This window comes from Hyposmocoma kahamanoa, unplaced genomic scaffold, assembly GCF_003589595.1.
Source record: "Hyposmocoma kahamanoa isolate Upper Pololo Valley unplaced genomic scaffold, ASM358959v1 64, whole genome shotgun sequence".
In the NCBI taxonomy this organism is placed as follows: domain Eukaryota; kingdom Metazoa; phylum Arthropoda; class Insecta; order Lepidoptera; family Cosmopterigidae; genus Hyposmocoma; species Hyposmocoma kahamanoa.
In genome coordinates, this window is record NW_020653852.1 from 18,429,691 (window position 1) to 18,453,142 (window position 23,452).

The 23,452-nt window shown below is 34.2% G+C and overlaps 1 protein-coding gene and 1 long non-coding RNA gene across 2 annotated transcripts; both read left to right on the plus strand.

The window, feature by feature from the left end:
* The first annotated feature begins 279 nt into the window (after window positions 1–279).
* On the plus strand, window positions 280–1,346 carry LOC113231142. Its single transcript, XR_003310535.1, has 3 exons — window positions 280–474; window positions 740–865; window positions 1,201–1,346. It is a non-coding gene; the product is annotated as an uncharacterized LOC113231142 (long non-coding RNA).
* A 7,208-nt stretch (window positions 1,347–8,554) lies between these two features.
* On the plus strand, window positions 8,555–11,984 carry LOC113230931 (keratin-associated protein 19-2-like). The gene is made up of 3 exons (XM_026465040.1): window positions 8,555–8,720; window positions 11,335–11,514; window positions 11,908–11,984. The coding sequence occupies exons 1-3, from the start codon at window positions 8,555–8,557 to the stop codon at window positions 11,982–11,984; spliced, it is 423 nt and encodes a 140-aa protein (XP_026320825.1).
* The last annotated feature ends 11,468 nt before the right edge of the window (window positions 11,985–23,452 follow it).

Below are 23,452 nucleotides of genomic sequence, written 5' to 3' on the forward strand. Positions count from 1 at the left end.
AATATCGTTTCCAATAACAAAACTTAGTATTCCAAAAATATTGTGATGTGTTGAAAATTTGTGAAACATGTTTAAGTTATTTTAAATTATATTATAAGTACTATTTTAAATAGTAAAATCGCTAGACTGTTATATATTTCACTGGATAATTTTCTCTAAATGACACTGTTTTTTTTGTAATACCGTGTTTTTTCATTGTAATTCATATAGTCTTATGTTTCGAAATTAACTAGCAAACTCTCGATTGTGACAATATTTCTCGAACAAACCACAACCACCAGTGTATTATGTTGTACCATCACACAACAGTTGTAGAAGTAATTTCGAAACCACTAAGCTTAAAATAGATGAATTGTACACTATGAGACATCTTAAAATCGATGACCTTTTTTTGTTTTTATTAATGGATCTTTTTATCCTGCTCTATTTTACAGATCACTTGCGTTGTTCTGTTATTAGCCGTGGCAGCTTATGGTAAGTGATTTCATTTTTACACACTTGACGAAAAACAATTAAATATGTAGTCTTGCAAGTGTGGTCTGTACAAACCAAATTTCCTATATCATTTTCACTTCACTTTCACAATTGAATGAAACACGATATGTTCCGTTGAACATTCCGTCCGAACTCTGGATATTAATTTCTAGAAAGGTCTAGTTGTTGTAGTATCCCTTGAAATTATAAAAATTGAAACAGACTGAAAATCTCATAATTTTCAATTTGAAAATTTATTTTCTAGTCACAGCTTTGCCACATGGAGGCTACGGTGGGGGCTACGGTCACGGGTACAGTGGCTGGGGTGGACATGGTGGATACGGTGGTCATGGTGGCTACGGACATGGCTATGGACATGGCTACGGACATGGTAAGTAACCACTATGTGACTACGATTAACATAAATATAATTCAAAACTCTTGATAAAAAAATTACTGTCTCATCAAACATATTTTTTTAAATTTTTGCAGAAGAAGTTTGTAATCTTTGATCACTTTATGTTTTCTGTGGTCCGAGATTAGCCCACTATTTTGCGTAAATTAACTTACCATTATATATAACTAACAAAGTTAAAATTTGATTAATATCATGTAGTAACTTTAAATAAATAATTAATTACAAAATGTATCTAAGAATGAAAAGAAATTTGAAAAATAACGTTGTTTCCTTATTCTAAATTCTAATATTGTATTTTTTTTAATAAGGATATGGACACGGCTATGGCCACGGTGGTTACGGACATCACCACCACGGATATCACCACCACCATTGACACGAAATACACGGATGTTAGATACTGTTATTTACATTGTATAAGTTATAGATAATAAATATGTTATTTTGAAAAGTATACTTATTTTGTTTTCAGAAATTAATTTGAAAACGATGTAATATTATTTTTGTGTTCTTTGTCTAATTTCCATGGGATTTAAAAAAAAAGTATTTAAGTAAATTATTCCAGAATATTCATTAATATTTCACTAGAATACTTAAATAATAAAAATTGTCACTTGGAAATTAGACAGTGAACCAGTGCTACCTGAAAATTTCCAGTTTACCTTAAATTTACAATCGAATAATAACCAAAAAAAATAGTTTGCTTTCTAAATGACTTCAATCGATTATCGATCTTCAAACTATCCAAGTATCGCGGCGATTCTTGGATAGTTTGAAGATCGTTCGAAGACGTTGGTACGTCGCCATATTGTTTTCGTTAAACTCAAAACGCTTGTTAGTCTTATGCAAGTAATTGCCCAAGGAGCACACTTTATACGCCTTAAAACTGTTATATCTATAAACAGTCTTAATATGGTATTGGTTTAGATAATAGTTCTCTATAAATGGTTTTAGAAAAAAGAAATTGTTCTTATAGACTTATTTCACTCAAGTCAAAATTTTAACACTTTAATACCAAACAACTTAATTAAGTGTAATCTCTCTTAAGATTTACTCTTATAGTCATCTTATACTCCCTATTTTAAGTTCATCTGTAGAACAACTGATTATTTTTAGTAAAATTGTTCTATACACATCCAGTAAAGTCTATTAATACTCTAAAAACTTGTGTTCTTAAGTTTATTCTAGATATATTTAATTTATAGACATTCTGTAGTGTTTGTACTTATTGTCATCACGTTGTAGCGCGCATTCAGTAGATTTTATTTAAAAAAATACTACAATTAGGGTATTTACTCTATTAAACGTTGTAAGAGTTCATGCAATATGGATAAAGTAAAGAATATTAAAAGATTTGATGGAGATAGTGAACCTTGGATATTAAGTCACATCATTCAATACAATCAGCGTTGCCAATGCCAATTGTTCAAAATCCCCAAAAATCTCGGTTAAAATCCCCATATTTGGGGAGAGCAAAGTTCATATTCCCCACAATTTCCCCACATCTCGAGTTTTCATTATTAATTAGAAACACATCGCTTAAAAATATAATAAAGAATTAAGAAACTCAAAATGTAATAATCTATTACGTTTGCTGTGAATGTAAACAGAATGTAAAGAGTAAAACTAATTATACAATTAGATGACCTCAAATCGTTTATTTATTTTAATAATAATAATAATAATAACGTACACACTCAACATAGACCCGCACTAGGGAAGCCCTGTATCGCGGATGCCATGGACACACGTTTTTACCACACAACCACAAACCACAACTTTTACCCAAACTCACACAAATATTTCTCACGACCCGGGAATCGATCCTGGGACCTCTGCATGGCAGTCCGGCATGGTAACTTTCGGCCACGGAGGCAGTTATATTAATTATAATATTAATTAGATTCAACATTAATATGTAATCAGTCTGAATAAAAAATCATTTTACTTTGCCTTACAAAATTAAGTAAATTGATTATTTGTTGTGCATTTGGTGACACTATGTTAATGTTAGAAATAATCAATGAGTTTCGACCTATATTTAATATTTAAAGTTGACGGGTGGTAAGTTGTGGTGTGGAAGTACCAACTGCTCGGCTTTGTTTATCAATAGCTGATTTTGTTTTGCTTCATACCGGAGACCGTCCTAAGCGGGAGAAAGAATCGCGAACTCAACACGCACCGACTGGTAATTTCACAATTCAAAACCAAGTGCTCTAATAATAATTCTATTTAAGCTGCTTGTTAATAATACGAGGGTTGTGCGATGTTGAAAAACACGTCGATATAGTCCATCACAGTGTTTCTAACAGTAACGATCAAACTAGCGATGCATCAGTAATTGATAGATTAAACAAAATGATAAAATATTAGATTCCCTACATTTTCCTCACATAGCGCCAATCCACAAAATCCCCAATCTAGTTGAAACTCCCCACAATTTGGGGAATTCCCCACAAATTGGCAATCCTGGATACAATAGCCGTAATTCGCGCTCGGGCCAAATAAGACAATTGACAAATAAGTGATAAAAATAATTGAAATGAGCGCGTAAACTACTCTACTTCAATGTTGTGTATGTGTATTGTGCCGTCTGTCAATAGAATACAGTGAAATCATTGTGTGAAATGTGGTTGGCGTGAAGAAATAACCTCAATTTTGTAATGAAAATTTTATTTCTTCCAACATAACTTATGTATGTCATTAAAATATTCCTTATATTTATATGATAGGGAATTTATCCACCTTTCTAGTCATATATACACATTCCATCTAATTATACAGAATAACGTTTAGGAAATGAAACATTTTTCCGGATTTAAATCGCGTATATTTGTTTTTTCAAACAAACCGACGTTTCGGGCCCTTTACAAGTCCTATGGTCACGGTTGACTGAGGTGGTACAGTCTTCAACCAGTTATGTCTAATATTGATGCAAACCACCCTATTTTTTCACTATAGTTACAATAGTTATTAATTAAATGCCTTATTTTTAATTTTACAAAGAAAACATTCCAATTTACGCTACATTAAGTTTTACAAATAATTTTATTAAATGATTTTTTTTATTAAGTTCAATTTATTATTAATTAATAATAGAAATTAAGTCTCTCTCGTCATCGTCATCACAAAGATCTGAGGAGCACAGCAAATGTCATGGACAGGCGTGTAGCTTACCACCAGGCACACGACTTGTTCGTCCCGTCATTTAGTATTATAAAAAAAATCTGAAATTGATTCCATCACTATCACCGCCACATGATTAGAATCATTGGTCGATTTTTTAGATCCGCGTTTGTGTTTCTCCCATTGACTTACAAATAAATGGACGACGGGTCTAATACAAAAACCACGAAAAAAATGTCCCAAGTCAACCTATTCGAAATTTAAATTGTAATATCATCGCAGTATCGCGCTGTCAGTCGAACAAATGAAGACTAAAGCGGAGTTTGGCGCTCTGTATACGATTTTAGCGCCTTACAAGTGCGCTTTTTAGCGCGGACCCGACGTCCATATAATTGTAGGTCAATGGTTTCTCCTTTAGAATAATAATTTAAAAAAACGTACCGATACCTACATTTACATATTTATTAGTAAATAGACAATACGCATTCAATGCGTGTATGCCGAGCACAATGAAACTATACTTAATTTTTTTCCGGCAATCTATGCAACTTCTGTTTCCACATATAAATGAGTAACGAATTATAAATTGACCGTTATTTCGCAGTTACTTACAAATAACTTTTCCATCCTATGGGATTTGCTAAATACCAATTAGTCACCAGTAGTTGAAAAGTGTACCAAGAAGCTTATAAGTGAATCGGATTGAGTAAAGGCAAAACTGCAGAGTATTAATCATTGTCGTAATATTGCGTACTCACTGGTATTCTACACGATATATCACGGAGAGTGTGCCACAGAATTGCACGATTTAATTCCGCCTTCCACTTGCCATCATAGGGGGACTAAACGAAGGCTGGGGTTCCACTCTTATGTTGTGAATATTCCAAGGATTATTTACGTGCGCATGCTCCATCGTCGTCACTTTCCATCAGGTAAGATGGAGGTCAAATGGGCACTTATTCATTCTATAAAAAGAAATCACAGGTATTGTATTCAAACTTTACTCATATACTCATTTCTGTTTGTATTTATTCCGCTCACCCACAATATAATTCGTAATTTTTTGCTACACACAAATATGTCAAAGTCAAAGTCAAAGTCAAAGATTATTTATTCCATAGGTAAAATAAATTTACACTTGAAAACGTCACATTTAAGCTACTGCTCGTTCACTACGCTGACCTCCCTGAGAAGAACGAGCAAGAAACTCTAGGGATTGCTCTTTTCAAATAAACTTAAATGCTATGGAATACACTTTGAATCAAATTTGTGTGGATTCTGGAGCCGTGTCGTCTTTCCATACATCTTTATCTAACACGTAGTCTTCAATTTTGTAATATGAATTTTCGATCAAAATATTTTTAATGTAGTTTTTAAACTTAGGAAATGATAAACTTAATATATGCTCCGGAATCTTATTGTAAAAACGTATACAGTTCCCCATAAAAGAGTTGTTTACCTTGGTTAAACGAAATCGTGGTACCATGAGTTTGGACTTAGCTCTAAGGTTAATATTATGGATATCTTCTTTCTTATTGAAATTATGTATATTTTTACGGGCATATAAAATATTTGAGTAAATGTACTGTGATGCCACAGTCATGATACCAGTCTCCTTAAACTTTTCTCTGAGAGATACCCGAGAGCCTAGAAGGTACACAGAACGAATCGCTCGTTTTTGCAATACAAATATGGTTTGAATATCTGCCGCTTTACCCCATGAGAATCCCGTAGGACATTATACTATGGAAGTAACTAAAGTAAACTAGTCTAGCAGTACTAACATTGGTAAGCTCACGTATTCTGCGTACTGCGTATGCAGCGGAGCTTAATCTGCTGGCCAGGGACGATATATGTGGAAACCACTGAAGTTTACTATCTAAGGTCACTCCCAAGAAGACTGCTTTATTAACAAGGTCTATGTGTGTCGTATCCTAATCATTATTTTTTTGCGTTTTGACTTTAAAAACATTTTTGTTTATGTTTGTAATTATATTACACCTGGACCTAGGAATTGCGATAGAAATGCGAGGTTGACAATATGGAAAAAATAATAATAATAGTTTAAAAAATAATAATAAAAATTAATAATAAGTATTGTATTTGTTTTTAGAATATAGTACATAAATAAAATGTTATATTTACTCAGTAACATAGGTACGGAATGAAGGTCCCAGTAAGACCAATTTATTAGCAGTAAATCTGCTTGTGAAAGAGTTCGTTCCCCTGAATATCCCCAGAAATAGATATGATGGTGATACTTCCCTAAGTATCACCACCATACCTATTTCTGCCGCCAAGTAGCAAAGTGAGCATTATTGCGTTCCGGTTTTCAAGTGTAATTTACTTTGCCTACGAAATATAGATGATTTTGATTATTTTTAAATTAAGGGCAAGGGCACTCATAAAACTACAGGCATATGAGATTTGTCAACTTTGTGTTCAGGGTGACAGTCGCAGCGGCGGCGCAAGTTTGAGGCGCACGATTCGTTCGTCCCGTCACTTCGATTCAATAAAACAATGTCACTTGCCTATCTCGCTCCAGTACTTCCCACGTTTTTGTAACCACTTCTTAGCCACCATTCGGTTTCACTTTAGTCTATCTGTCAAACCCACCTTTTTTTATACATAAGAAAATACGTTACGCGTACCCCGCCGCGGGAAATGATTTGGCAGAGTTATGTGGGACTCTACTCTGTGGACCCAGCCGGCATTACAAGCTTGTTAATGGATGCTCTTAGGCCTACCCACTAAAAACCAGTGTATGGACCCTCCCCCGCCGATGACGGCTCGTGGGATCTAATTACAAAACAAACGGAATCACATTTCATCGGTGATTAAATATTATATTTGTCAATTTTCGTCCATTATAGCAACGCTCAAGTTAAACTGACTACTCAATTTGAAGTGAAACAATTGACGACACCCGTCAATTGTTTTGAATTCGGGCTGGCCAATCAAAGCGCAGTTGTCACCGCAATGATATGGCAACGTAGTTTTCAAACAAATTAAATGACATTTTGTCTCTAATGTTATATGCATATGCATTATGTAAATGAGCATGTTTTTGTACCTGTCTAGATGTAATTAAGTTAATTTTAAGATTTTTGCTCCATTATATTATGTTTTTAATTAAATTAGACCGAAATCCTTCGCCGAGGACAAAGCCGGGATTTGAAGAGCAAAGCTTATAATTACTTATAAGTATTTTTTTCTGTATTTTGGTCAATAAATTGTAAAAAACTTACCTATATATTTATGATGCCTCATAAATTATATAAGTTGGTTTTAAAAACCACCTCATAGAAATGACAAAACAAAAACGTTTCCCCTTCATATTGAGGTCACTAGACACGTCATAGAAGTAACAAGGTAAAACTAGACGTCATTTTTTTAAAAACCTGTTAGCCACCTGTTGTTTTCTGGTTTTCAAGTCGATTGCCATATCCATTAAATTTAATACAAAAATATGTCTAATGTTGAACATATATATGAGCTTTCAAAATGTAATTCGAATTTCGTACAGTTCAGTGGAAAAATGTTACCTTTACCTACTTACCAAAAAAAGGCGTAGTAGTTACAAGTGAATTAAAGCGATAAATTATTTCTATCACAAATAATATAGCCTATTACATTACAGGACACATTCTTATGTATTACGAGTAAACTTCATTCAGTATTTCTATTACTCTGCAATATAACGTCTAGTTGCATAATTTTGTAATTTACTTAATTTTTTTACTATACAAATTGCTAGGAGCACTGCTCGGTTACAAAAATTATTACGTTTGATTATTTTAAATTGCACAAAGTAAAAATCAAAACTGGCAAGTCTAGGCTTGACATGTGTACCGATTCGTGTAAATCGTGGCCGCGGTGTTTGATGGTTTTTCGACCGGGACGGCGAAGGCGTGATCGGCGTGAAATCGGCGTCGCAAATATTTATGAGGTTTCTAAGACATTGTTCAAATATTTGTATTCACTTTCAATATTTTTTTTTCACTTTAAATTATACATAGCAGTTTCTCCTATCTATCGACCCTATGAATAGGTCTTTTTGGAGGGACTACGGGCTCCCCAGTAAGATCAAGGTACGGCAGGCGACCGAGCTCTCTGCCAGTGATACGCTTTAATGGATGTTTCTGGTAGACCCGGTTTCTGGGTATGGACACGCCGGAGCTCGTCTGCCCTGGTAAAGAGTGGCCGAGGCATCCATTTCGCAGACAGCTCCCTCCCTCGCCAGCAGTTTCGGCGATGGCCTAATGCGAAAGAACGTGCGGGGCACGTGAGTGGAACGTTAAGATGGAAGCTATGTCCCGAAACTGTGCAGGACACTGTGACTAACATCTCCGGTGCTAGTCCGGCTAATTAGTAGAGGATAAGCTTGATATTCAGCCGCATAGTAATAATAGGAACTAGATAGACGCACAAAGAGGCGTCGGCAAGTGAACGTGCCTACAGCTCCGTTACAAGCTTGGGAAGTTGGTAGTTGTATTTAGATTTAAAGGCTTGACGGTGGCAACCATTAGTTGTGCAATGCACAACGGGAAGGAGCGTACCAACAGCTCCGGTACGTACCTGGAAAATAGAGAAGGTGCTATACGTGCACCTGGAGCCGTTCACTTGAGGCACCAACCTTCTGAGAAACGGATGAAATCCGTGACAACGGTCTGTGACAACCCAGATTATGGACTGATCTGGGGTCAGGACCTGAACTTATAAAGTCCCTGTGCTTGCACAGGTTATTCTCTTCCCGTGTAACCAAGAGGTTGATAGGGATGGTCACTACGAACAAAACTTATGTAAAAAGCTACGGGACTGAACTTGAGCAGTTAGGTATCTAGGTACTGTTACTGAAAATAATCAACTTAAAAAATATTTGTAAAATCCAAACAATTAAATCTAAACGCTCTTAATTTAAATCCAGTATGAATGGAATGCACATAGAACTACAAAATAGTTAATTTTAATTATACGGAAATAGTGTATATATTGGTAGGAATATAGTGAATGGAATTGAATAATTCATTGAAATATATTTATTCATCGGCAGCGAATATTTAGTCTGGACCGTAGTATGTGGAGGTCAATAGACTCTACCAGCCCCAGTGGGAGATAGGTGTGAAGGTATGTAAATATAAAGTGATATATGCAGTGACATAATATTGGAAAACCATCGGGAAATTCAAACACGCGTTCTTGCTTGTAAATGCAACATAAAACTAAATTTTCCAAAAACAGGACGAAGACAGAAGACTCAGTGATTAAGCGATATGGGTACGTACTATGGAGATGTTACTATTTCAAAAATATACTTTAAGAAATCGCAAAATTAAAGGGGGTACAAATATCCAAATAAAATTTTTCATATCCCTTTTTCTATTGACAATACGAAAATCGACAACGAAAATTGTTACTAGCACCGTTATTTCAGGATACAAAATATTTTGTAACACTTCTGTCACCGATTGTATGGTGAAATAGTCAATGAGGAACGACAACATTATATTTTGCAAAATGTTTATAGTGTCACAGGACAAGGTCAAGGTCTTAGAGACTCTATATAAGACGTGTGTGGACCAAATGCGTAATAGTTAAGCCTTTTGACATTCTACAAAATGGTTTTTAAAGTAAGTAGTGAACTTTTTAAATACTTACACATACTATTTACTGTACGAACAAACGGATGTGCCATAAACAAACTAAAAAAAGTCTTATATTGAAATAGAGCAGATAGGAATGAATTTCTGCCAAACATTCTTTTAAATAATTTATCGAATGTGTAACCATGTGTACTGTGCAACTTATAACTTATTATGGATTCCAATGACAAAACGCAGTATTCAATATCAGTGTAATGTAGTGAAATTATGTAGTGAAGTCCTATTGTTGTACTGTTTCATAGTTAACAACGCGAACAAATAAACTATCGATTGTGATGGTGTTTTGGAAGCAACTCATAGACAGTTGACGAAGTAACAAAAATCCACTGTTGGCAGCAATATTAAATGTCTATTTATCTATATGTATACATTCTAATCATATATGTATTTATTATTATTATTTATATATTTATTTTATTAATGAGTAGTGTATTTATTTCAAACACTTAGAAGATATTCTTTTGTTGCCCCCTCGTTCCAGCTTTTAAATTTCTATCCTAAGATTGCTAGGAAGAAATTGCTACCTAGCTATAAGGCTGCCTGTTGTATATTAGCTTACTCTGTGATACTTACATTACTGTTCTGTGTTGTCATTGTAATTTGTGTGCAATTCATTAATTCACAAAAGAAAGACATAGTGTACAGTGTAACAGGTAGAACAACTTAAAATCGATGTCTTTTCCTTTCTTTTCTTTATCGATCTTATTGTGTTGTCTTGTGATGTGTTTTATTTTGCAGCTCGTCTGCGTTGTTGTTTTACTAGCCGTGACAGCTTACGGTAAGTTAATTATTTTTTCTACAGAAAACAAATCAAGTGGATAGTTCTATGAGTATGCTTTGTACAAACTACCTATCCCATTTGAATTATTAACGAGTCAACATTGTCGAGACTTTTTAAATTTAAATGGACTTGCTCTTGATTACGAGCTAGCTCTGGAGCAAAGATAGGATCTACGATGGTACGAACTCGCCCAGATGATGCCTATTCAGTCGCAACTTTAAGAGGGAGCAGAGGAAAAATTCCTAATCTTCGATTTTAGAGGGGTATATCCACTTTAAAGTTAAAAATAAAATATTGTATGAGTAACTACACGATATATTCAAGCATAGACATTAATCAGAAACATAAAACAATAAAGTTTCCTCGATAGATAAAAATCACGAAATGACCTTTAATTTTCACATTTTTTCGATTCATCCTCGAAATGCTACAGGTTATTAGGACAAAAATTAGATAATTAATTATATTTATGCATGATCGAGAACTCTTACTGTGGATTTTTTTTAATCCCTTTAGTTTTAGAGTTATTCCACTAAAACGAATTTGGTACTTTTAATGCGCAAAACTCAACATCTCCTGTCGCATGTCACGCGAACTTCAGGCATATGTTTCACAAATTTGGGCGGAGCCAACGTCAAAACTTTTTTCGCATGCTCCCTCTTAAGATAGTCGGGTTGTATATGCTCGGAAACACAGGCGCAGGCAGGGAACTCCATTCCTAGGCTGTGTGCATGATAAAAGATGACAAAAAGCGTTTAGTGCCCCAGGTACTCTAGAATTTAATATCTAGAGTTGTGATTTATTGTTCTTTTTAATTAAATTCAACAATATTAAAACCTTATAATTTTGAGTTTTTATTTCTCGTTTCTCAGCTGCACCACATCATGGTGGCGACTATGGTTACGGCTACGATAATAATGGTGGCGACTGGGGCGGCCTAGGTACATTTGGTTTACTTGGCTACGGCGGCTATGGTGGCTATGGTGACTATGGTGACTATGGCGGTTACGGTGGCTACGGTGGCCACGGCGGTTACGGATATCGTGGGCATGGTAAGAGATTAATTATCTTCGGTGAAATTTTAAGCTATTGTAACAGATACTTGCAATAAATACTTAAGTGACATTTAGGTACCCATCGGGTTGTAAGCTGTTTAGTTTTGTCATAAGAACACAAACGACTGCAACAAATTCTAATTTGAAATTCTAGAAAAGTTTTCATTAACTGACGTGGATTTATAACGAATACATTCTTTCTATTTCGTTTTTAAGATTTGCTCCCTGGTTTGCATAAAATAATTTAACATTAAACTAACAAAGTTAAATTATTAACTAACTTGATCTAGTCACTTTAAAAAAGAATTAGTTACAAAGAAAATAAATTAAATAAATAATATTTCTGTTTTCGTATTTTATATTCTAATGTTGTATTTTTGTTTTCATAAGGACATGGATATTATGACGGCTATGGTCAGAATGGTTACGGACATCACCACCACGGACACCATCACCACTACTATTGACACCAAATATAAAGATTAATATGTTATTTACAATGTTATTTATTGGAAAGGAAACTTATGATTGATATGAGGATTTAATATCGCGATATTAATTTTCAACGTTATTTATATTATGTAAATCGTTTGAAAGACAATAAACATGTTATTTAAAAGTTCTTCGCATGTTTTTCTTAGATTAGAAATCAATTAGAAATGTTTGCTTCCTAATTTACTTTAACGGTCATTGAACTTGAACCATTATTATTGCCGGAGGCGCCAAGGTCCATAAATATTTTTTTTTAACTCAAAAACGTGTGTTAATTTAGTACAGGTGATTATTTTGATTAACAAATATTACCATCATAACCATAACTGTGAACCTCACCACCACGGACATCATCACCACCACTATTTATACCAAATACACAGACATTAGGACACTGTTATTTATTGGATTGGAAACTATTTTCCTTATTCAACATCAGGTACTTTAGTTGTTGTGTAGCAATCTTATTTATATATCTTATATATATATTATTTCGATACCTCCAATGAACACTTTGCCATCTTTATGTTTTGGTCATTTTATGTTACTTTTGTAAACAGCCATATTTGTTTTTTGTTTCTTTATTATTTGTGGTCACCAAATTTTGTATAAAAAAGATTATAAAAAAACAAAAAACAAAATTCGAAATAAAAAACAAGCATTTTGTGGAAACAAAAATTAAAATAAAACACAACAGGTCCAAAAATTAAGTTGCCGTTGTGTCCATTGTAGGAATCGATTTATTTTATTATGACGCAGAGCATGTGTTATTGTTAATAATCTCAGTACAGAGTACTAAAAAAAACGACCTCAAAAGTACGTGGAATTACGTCTATTTGCTAAGTTTCATTGAAATATCCCCTAGTTCGCCACTATACAGGACTTGATACTGGAGATAATAAAAATAGGTTCTCACTACGACACTACTCAAAGTATATCGAGAGAAAAACACCTTGAATTGGAGAAATAGCAAAATCAACTAAATAATTGCTAAAAGTAATTGCTCCTAAATTAAAGTTAGGCGCTATTTATAAAAATGAATCTTCATGCGTGAACAGCCACCCTTTGAGGTGGATGATTTTCTTCAAAATGAAATGGGACCACTATGGAAATACCCCCTTTCCAACAAAAAAAGAATCATGAAAATCGGTTCACAAATACCGGAGTTATCGTGTAACATACATACAAAAAAAAAAGAACATACAGACGAATTGAGAACCTCCTCCTTTTTTGAAGTCGGTTAAAAAGTTTAGAATACATTGGACTACTTTTTAATATTGTTTCCAAATACGTTCTCTGCCTTTCAAGGCAAGTACTCGACACTGTTATTCATATGGTAAGGATATTTCTTTAATTTAAAAGTTGTGAAAGAGATCGTTCAGGATGGTACTGCTAACTTAGCTATTTCTACCGTCAAGCAGTAATGTAAGCATTAGAGCTTTCCAGTTTTGGGTAAAGGTAAGGGTGCAGATAAAACCACAGGCACATGGAACTTGTCAACTTTGTCTCTCAACGTGACGGGCGCAATGGCTACGATCTTTGCGATTTAAAGCTTTACAACTGTTATGGACAGGCGTGTTGCTTACCACCAGGTGCACGACTTGTTCGCTCTGTTACATGGTATCACAAAAAATTATAATAAATACGTTATTTAAAGTTAAATATGTTAGTTAAGTAAGAAATGAAATTCAAAATGGTAATATTGTACCTTAACTAAACTACTTTGACCTTATCAATTAGAAATGTTCGCTTCTTAATTGATTTTAACCGGTTATTAAAGCTGAACTAATTAAATATACTGCCGGAGGAAAAGTTGATCTAAGATATTTCAAACTTTACCTTTTCCCGCTACCTATAGACGTGCGTTTCTATCGGGGCTAGAACTAAGAATATATGGCATCGTGACGTCGCACTCATCATTTAAGAATGGCGTGGAGTTACGTCAAAGATGTCTATTGCTCCATTAGATACAAAATAATATAACCCACATCTTCTCCGATTGGAGATTCATTCTTCCATTAGGGGTGCGGTTTGGCAATTTCGAATGGGCCCGATTTTTCGTTAACGGACTTCGAGAGTAGTTTCATGCTACGAGGGTGGGACCCCTGATATATTTTATATATAAATGTATAAATTTACTTAAAACATTCGCGCGAGCCACCGCCCGAGCACGAGCTATTATGCCGTCCTAAACATTTGTAAGTGATGTAGAATACATTGTAAAGAATTTTTAAAAAATAATTTTATTTCACCAAAGGACGTAAGAGAACGCTGTTTGGCCACACCAAATCTTAACAGTGACATTATTGCTCTAAAGCATATCATAATTCTACATAAAAAAAACAATACCAAAGACAAGTCAGGCTCGCCCAAATGCCCGGGATGCTCATTTAAGTTAAAACGTAAAAGTTAAATGAATAGAGTGTATTTTGCCATTACAGTTAGACGCACGCGATCTCCGCACGGCGGCCGCGTGGCGTAAGCGTGATGAAATTCGCTTCGAATAAAAGAGTAAGTACAATATTTTTTTTAATTTGATCCAATATATTTACAGTTATCAACTATTATTACATTGTTCTTGAAAGTACAGAGAACAGGTTCAAGAACCTAAATTATATCTTTTAAGAGCTCAAAACTTCGTGGAATTACATCTATTTGCCAAGTTTTATTGAAACCGGATTCATTCCCTTTAGAGGTGGAATGTTTTCTTCAAATTTAAATGCGAGTAATACCTGAGATATATTCCTCTTTCCAACAAAGAAAAGAATTTTCCAAATCAATTCGCAAATGTAGATATATAAGTAATTGCGTAAAACTACAGTCCAATTGAGAACTCCTCCTTTTTTTGAAGTCGGTTAAAAATATTGAACCTCTAGCGACACGCAGTACAGAAATCTCACGGGATAAGTAAGCACTACTCACACATACCGATGATCGCTGGCTTACATGCTCAATGACGGCGAGCGGTTTATAGAAGTCAAAGTTTATTGACGTCACTATCATTATTTGTCACAAACATTTAATAGCTTGTAGAAGAAACATTTGCATTAATGTATGAGAAAAATATCTGCCATGGCACATCAATCGGAAAAACCAGGATGCTCGAGCAAATGTTTTAGAGATAATAAACACGTTATTTCAGATTTATTTGTATTTTTTCTTAGATATAAATTTTAAATGCTAATATTCTTTACGTCTATAACATTTTATTTTAACCTTAATAAATTACAAAAGTTCGGTTCCTAAATGACTTTAACCGGCTATTGAACTTGAACCACCATTATTGCCGGAGGCACCAAGGTCGGCGAATAATTTTCCTCAAACTAAAAACACTCGTAATAATTTGATTAACAAATATTACGTTGATTTAAATAAAAACCCTTTGAATTAGCAAATTGCTTTGATTATTGATAATAAGTTGTGTAAACTAAGAAACATTAAAATTAGGCAGCTCATAAAAACTTTAAGTTTGTTTACTTATGTTACTTTTGCCATGACCCGTGTTCTTGTAAATTTTTTTTATGATACAATTTTTTTTATATAATATCAAGTGACGGGACGTACAAGTCGTGCGCCTGATAGTAAACTACACGCCTGTCAATATCAGTGGCAGTGCCACTCAGAGCTTTAAATCTCAAAGATTTGAGGGGCACTACCACTGCGCCCGTCACCCTGAGACCTAAGTTGACAAGTCTCATATGCCTGTAATTTCACCAGCACCCTTTACCCTTCAAAATCACAACGCAGTAATGATCACATTACCGCTTAGCGGTAGAAATAGGTAAGTTGGCAGTAATTCTCTGGACGAACTGTTTCACAAGAAACTCTACTACTACTAAGAAACGGGACAAGCAAATCGTGCGCCTGGTGCGACACGCCGAATAATTATTGTCTGACTCACTATGTTTTGATCAAACGCTAAACACTTATTCAAAGTAGAACAAGTGATAAACAAATAACATTAAACGTAAACAAAACCATTTCCCAAGAATTCATTAATAACTCTATTTATTATGATTACAATAAACAAAAATGTTTATAATAGTGATTAATCATCGGAGGTCGGGATACTGGCGTGTCAAATCAATTTTAAAATTACAATGCTGTGATTTAACAGCACTCATGTGATTTCCCTAGGCCTAATCTATACCCTGACATTTAACTATACAGGTATTAGTGTTTTAAATGAGATGTTAAAAAATAAAATGCACTGTAAGTTTTAAATGTACAAATTATTTTGATATTACACGGTACGCATCAATACTGTCTTTTGGTTTGACAATTACGCACCCGAAATGCAGTACAATGTTGCGGGACACCTGTGTTAGTGAAAACTCTCAGATCGCGCAAACGTCTACGCCCACTGACATCTAATAGGGGTCTAATAACAATTGTCGCGGCTCAAATTTCAACAATAAAAAACGACATTCTATCGTAATTATCGTATCAAACCAAAACACTGCCAGGTTCAAGAAAGTTTTGTAATTTCATAACTTTATTCGTTTTTCAATAGCAATAACTTACTTTCCAAAGTAAAATTGTATAGATTTCTTTAACATCTAATGTACAACGTAAGTTAAATGTACCTTTTTATGTTATTAACCTCAAACCAGCGCATTTGCCAGATCAGTGCGCGCCCCTATCTCGTATAATTGTTCTGGTTGCCCGTAAAAAATGCGCGTCAGATCATCCAACGCTCGTGCAAACACGCTCGTAGCGAATTTCACTGCAAGTTGCAGCGCTACTTTGTGGCCTTTTATAATTAAAATCATATTTGTAATTGACGCTCTACGTTGACGATTGTAGCAATAAGCAAATTCGCTCTTTCCACTCTTCTACAAAGAGCTATAACTAAAAACAATAAATTACATAATTACAGATAGTATTGTTTGTTTTGTCAAAACATCAGTTTCTTAAATGTGCTTTATCTTTCTAGGTATTTAATAATAGACTCATAACATGATAAACTTTATGCACTACTAATCGTCACTTTGTTTTAATGGACGGAAACTTTACTCTTGTAACAATTATAAATAAAATTTAGTTAAATGCATTGACGAAAAGAAGAACTAACATGATCATTACAAGAAGTAGACATTCTTATGAGTCATAACATTTCAAGAAAATTTCATTCAAATTTTTAACTGACTCAAAAAATGGAGGAGGTTATGCGATTAATCCGGCTAATATTTGTGAACCAATTTCGATTTTTTCGTTGGAAAGACGGTACCTCGCTATTATTCCCACTTAAGAAGACGAATACGAAGAAAATATTCCACTTCTAAGTGTGGCAAACCAGGGTATGAATCCGGTTTCTCGCACTTTCCTGTAACCGATTTCAATAAAACTTGGCAAATAGTAATAAATGTTATTATTATTACACATTGTGTGAGAAATTATTTATATTATATTTGAACTTGACATAGTCATTAAAATTTGGTCCTCGTACAAAGAACAATTCGTTAGCGCGTTCAAATGTCTTAATTACAAGTTTGAATAAAATAAATTCATTAAGTTTTTCAAACTATAATAGCGGCCTATCTAAGTCTGGAAATAAAATCACATTTAAATGAAACTCATGGTTTGACCTACCGCCTGTCAAGCAGAGGCCGTGGGATCGAGTCCGGGCTCGCACCTCTGAGTTTCTCGCAATTTTTTTGCGAATTTTTATTTAAAATTTATCATGAGCGTTTCGGTAAAGGAAAACATCGTGATGAAACCTCCCAAGGAGCACACTTTATAAGCCTTAAAACTGTTATATCTATAAACAGTCTTAATATGGTATAGATTTAGATAATTAATGACTAATTAATATGTTACCGGACCGATATCTACAACTGTCAGTTTCTTAGTATCTCAACGTCGAGCGACATCTAGCCGCTAAAAAAAGAATTTCAGTACCTACATATGGATATGGTCCACATTAAGATAGTTCACATAATATCAAATGTACTGACAAGACCGATTTGTAATAAGAGATCATTACAAAAAATAAAGTAGATAATTCCTTCTCTGAGAAAATTTTAAAACTGACAAAAAAGTTTCCAAAATCAGGGATAGATGGCACGTTTCACAGAAAAATAATTTGTGTCCAAGTTACCAGTGCAATAGTCTGTGGTATGCATTAATTAACTCAGTTTTTTTGTTATGGCTTAACTTCATGCCTTTTGCCATACCGATACCGATAAGAAATAATTTCTTCTGAAGTGTCGTCACGTCACAAACCCATTACACCATTCAGCGTCTATTAACTCTGTTTAAGACTTCTGTAGTTTATTTTGATATAATAACCGATATATTTTAATATATTTTATTCATTAGGTAAGACATAACCTCCAAAACTTCAAACTGGAATATCTTTAATTTCAGACTTCTCAGAATAGTAAACCCAACCAACTTTTGTTCAGTAATTTCGACTCTATATTTTCACACATTTTTCATAAGCAGACGCATACAAATTACCTCAACAAAAATGTATATGGGAGTTCGCCATTGTTCTTTTTGCAAAAGTTGTTTGTTATCAATAAGTATGATCAACAACATTAAACATGATGCGACCTTTTTATAGCGTACAAAATACATTTAAGAACAAAAGTTTACGTGTTCTCCGTTTAAAACATGGTTTAACAATATAAAGTAGAGAACTCTGTCTCTTTTTGATACAGAAACTACGACCATTATGCAAAAGCAAAAGGTTTAATTTTGCTTAAGTAATATTGACAGTTTATACATAGAATTCAAGCCAGGGTGTGTTGTCGTCTTCGAACGCCTTAAAACAAGTTTTTCAATCTAGTTCCTTAACGTTTGTTAGAATATTACGTCATTTGCATCCTAAATTTCTTCTTATTATTATTTAATTCTCTGTTTAGCGCTTTAGCATTGATTTCCTGATACGACACGATATTGATTTTTTCCTTTATCTGATCCAAATAACTTCGTATAGATCTTCCTCTGCCTCTCTTTCCTTCGGTCTTCCCTTCGATTATGTGACTAAGAAAACTGTCGTGCCGCATCAGATGACCAAACATTTTCCCCCTTCGGTTCTCTATTGTCTTTAGTCCTCCTCCGAAAAAAGACAGCATCCCTGATGCGCAGAGTGCGGGACAGCCCCAACAGCATCCTACAAACTGTAGCTGGTAGGATCACCTCTCCCTTGTGGCAATGCTTCGTAAGGAGGGTGATTTAACCAATTGATGATGTACAAGCATTTACTAACACTAGTTTATAAGCTCTTTTTCTATTATTATTATTATTATTACTAACAAAATATGGAACTTGTTGTCCGAAATAAAAGTATTTTATTTTATTTTTATTATTTAGTACGCTTCGCTTTTCATTCACTAAACAATGCTAGAAAAATCTGTCAATTTGTTTGTAAGGCATCTATTTAGCTTACCCTATTTGGCCTAATATAGGAAAGTTACTTAATGTAGAGAAAAAAGCTCTCTGATTATTAATGTGTACATGTTAGTAATTAGATAAGTAATAGGTATCCTTTTGCCGTCAAAACCATAACCCAGTTTTAGGATATTGAAATTGCTTAGTGATATTTCAGTTACGCATGGTTACGGTAAGTTCCGATAAGTCGAACATGTTAACTAACTTTAATTGTTTTTAGAAGAGAGTTTTGTGCTCTATTTTTTGTTATTTAAAACGGTTATTTAACCATTTGTCACTTAGGCGCATTTTAGTTAGTGGACGGTATTGTGTAGTAGTGGAGTATTATGTATTTACTACTGTGCTGAAACGCTTGGTAGGTAACAATAGACTTCCTTGTGAAAGAGTTCGTCCAGAAACTTACTGCCACTTTGCTTAATTCTGCCGTCCAGCAGTAACGTGAGCATTACCGCGTTTCGGTTTTGAAGGGTAAGCGTGTTTTGTCTTAGGGAGGCGGGCGCAGTCAGATTTTTGCGATTTAAGTCGAGTCACTGGAGGAGAAGCGGGGAAAACTGTTTTCTTAGATCAAATCATTTAGGTATTTACTATTAATAACGGCTTTACAAAAAATATACGCTACATCTAAGGATATTGTCTAAAGAAAGTGCTAATGTGTTACACGACAGGATGTACTTTACAGTGGCGAGACGTCCATATAACTCGATTTTCACCGGCTTGAATAAAATTTTCCATGTATTACGAAATATTACGTTTCGTGGTAAATTTTATGTTTAGAATAAGTTAACTGGTGAAATGAAGTATACTAGTACCTTGTGTGCTAATAAATTGTGTTTAAGTGTTGCGGTGTCGCCAAGGCGCCAGTTTTTCTTAAGGATAGAGTTTTTTGTTTTGCTCCGGTCTTACTAACGACAATTTTCATGTCTCGCCCTTGGTACTTTATCCGATCATATAAAATAAAAATCTAAAACGAATTATTTAAGAATAAAATATGCAATTACATTTTTATAAGTGTTAGTTTGAATTCTTTTCCTTCCCGCTCGATGTTTTTCCTGAAATTATGAAAACAAATTCGACCCCCGAAGTCAAAGAATTTAGCCATTCTAGGAAAACTGCCCATTTACTATTCGAACTATTTATTATAATCAAATTTTGCAGACGAATCTAAACACCAATTTAAATTTATAATTATAAAATTACACAGGATCAAATATTCATAATTTTCAACCAAAAAGAGGCCAACTTTATAATGACATTTCAAGATTTTCTAGATTCTACATAACTTGGTACTTGGTGTAACGGGCTGGTGTCCGCAACTCGACGTCAAGACGCCTATTTTGCGTGTACATAAATTCTATTTCTACAGAAATTCCTTAGGAAAAAATAATTAATTAATTCTTGAATAAACATCGAGTTATGAAATAAGTAGTAATAAGTTATAATATTGTCCGTGGAGATGCTTCAAAACGAGGCTCATTCTTATCATATCTATGGCATACAAATTTAAATATTACGTGTGTGTTTTTATTTACGAACTAAAGACAAACTTAAGTTTTTAATTATCCTGTTCACCAGTTATTTTCCGGTTTTCGAATCGGTTGTCTCATTCATTAGGATGTATAAAATCGATAGATTATTACGTGAAACGTTTAGCATAAATTAGAATTATCAAAATACAATTCGAATTTGTACACTTCAGCGGAAAAATCTTATTACTTATCTTCACTGTTCGAAATTACACTCCCGGACACACAATTCGAGCCACCTCGCATTTTCATTATTAAATGCCCTAAGCTTAAACAATGTTTTAACGATCAAAAACTATTAAGCAATTCTGAAACTAGTAATTATACCAAACGTCTTTTCCATAAATCCTTGTCGAAAATTTGGATTTGCGAAACCGGGGGAATTTTTTTTCTTTGACGATAACACTACTTTTGTATTCTAGCCGTTTAAGACAAAAATGCGAGTGTCTAAAAGTATATTTACAAAAAAAAAATTTTAGTGCCCTGGTGAACCAATAACCCAGATCTCAAATAATAAATATTCACTGTAGCTAGAAATATGATGCCGATGGAGCAGAGTTGTTCTGGAATGTGCGATCACGTCAAGGAAAACATAGTGTGGGACGCCCTGCGGCAAGATGGGCGGACGACCTGAGCAAGGTGGCCGGCAGCGGCTGGATGCGGGTGGTACAAGACCGGGATAGATGGCATACTCAAGTGGAGGCTTAACTCCAATAGTGGATGCGTGCAAGCTGATGATATAGCTAGAAGTGGAATGAAATTGTAGACAATAATTCCGTCACAAGTGCTCCTGTCTATGATGCTTTATAGCGTGATGCCAAAGGTCTGAGCAATTTTTTTTGTATAACTTTATTAATTTACTTAAACGTTTTAAAGCAAACGTTTCCTACAGGCTATCAAAGAATGCAACAAATAATGAAAATGACGTCTATAAGCTCCCCGCCGATGTTCCGCGTGTAGGTCAGAGATCATTGGTACGTGTGAGTATTGCTTATGTACTTATCCTGTGAAATTTCGACACTGCGTGTCTCTAGAGATTCAGTATCTTGATATGTTGTAGAGCAATGACGTCACTATCGTATACTTCGTCTGCGTGGAAAAACTACTTTGAGATATTGTACTACTTACTTGAGAAATTATTGATCCACCATACAAACTTTCATCCCCAATTTCACCCCCTTTGAGATTTATTTTTGTGAGAAAAGATCTATCGAACTATATGCCAAAATTTATCAAATTTGGTTCAACAGTTTAGGCCTAAAAACGTAACGGACAGGGTTACTCTCGCATTTATAATATAAGTATATAAATTTTAAAACTTTTATCAGCGATTGTATCATGATCTAGTCGGCGGAGTACGACATAATGATATTTTGTAAATTGTTTACTGTCAATGGATGAGGTCATTGTCATATAAAAGAGTCTATATAAGACGAGGATGACAGAAAAAACGTACAGTTGGACGTTCTGAGAATCTACAGAATGGATTTCAAAGTAAGTTGCGAGTTTTTAAATGTTTTACACCATTGATGGACCGTTTGAACATTTTGATTTTCTGCCAACTTATTTAAACGATTTACTTTCACATACATGAACAAAAAAGAATAATTTACAGAAATGAGAAATTATTTTTTATAGAATTTGTATAAATAATTATAGAAAAAAAATAAAATTGAAATAAAAACAAAGTATATGTGGGACGGACACAAGCTCAGGGAAACGTTGAAATCAATTTCCACTGATTTCAAACCCGATTTTCGGCATGACTCGGCCGTGGTAGCTCTACGTAGTCAATCACACACACAAATCGTAAACAAACATCAAATAAAGATATAATTATTGATGAAAGTACTAATACTTCAAACAGCAGTAGAGTTGTGAATGTGTTCGTCCAGGGAAGTATCGCCAATTTAACTATTTCTGCCGACAAGCTATAATGTGAACATTACTGCGTTCCGATTTGGATGGGTGGTGAAATTACAGTGCCTTAGGATCTTTGCAATTTAAGACTCTGAGTGGCACTGCAACTGTTATGGACAGGCGTGTCGTTTACCACCAGGCGCACGGCTTGTTAGTCCCGTTACTTAGTGTTATATAATAATAAGGTTTATTAAGTTATACAATGCTTACTGATCAGTAAGTTTAATATTGAACGTTACTTTTAAAAATACCTGTGTTACAGGTCCCCATGTTCCTATTCTGCGAATTGTAGTAAATTAATTTAAAATTACTAGATTGTTCTTGAAAGTACAGAGAACTGGTCAAAAAACCAAAACTAAAAAAGACTCGGGCACACCGAGTTAAGGAAATGAAAATTGACTTATAGGTAAAAATAACAAAAGTATTTTTTTTTTCGTACAGTGTACGAGACAGACACTGCATCTCAAAATCGATATTTGTGATTTATTTCACATTTTTTGAATCGATGTTCATACAATTAACGTTTAAAAATTAATATAAATAATTATTAGTGCAATTAACTTTTTTTAATTCTTCGTATTATAATCTTAATTTAAAGCTTA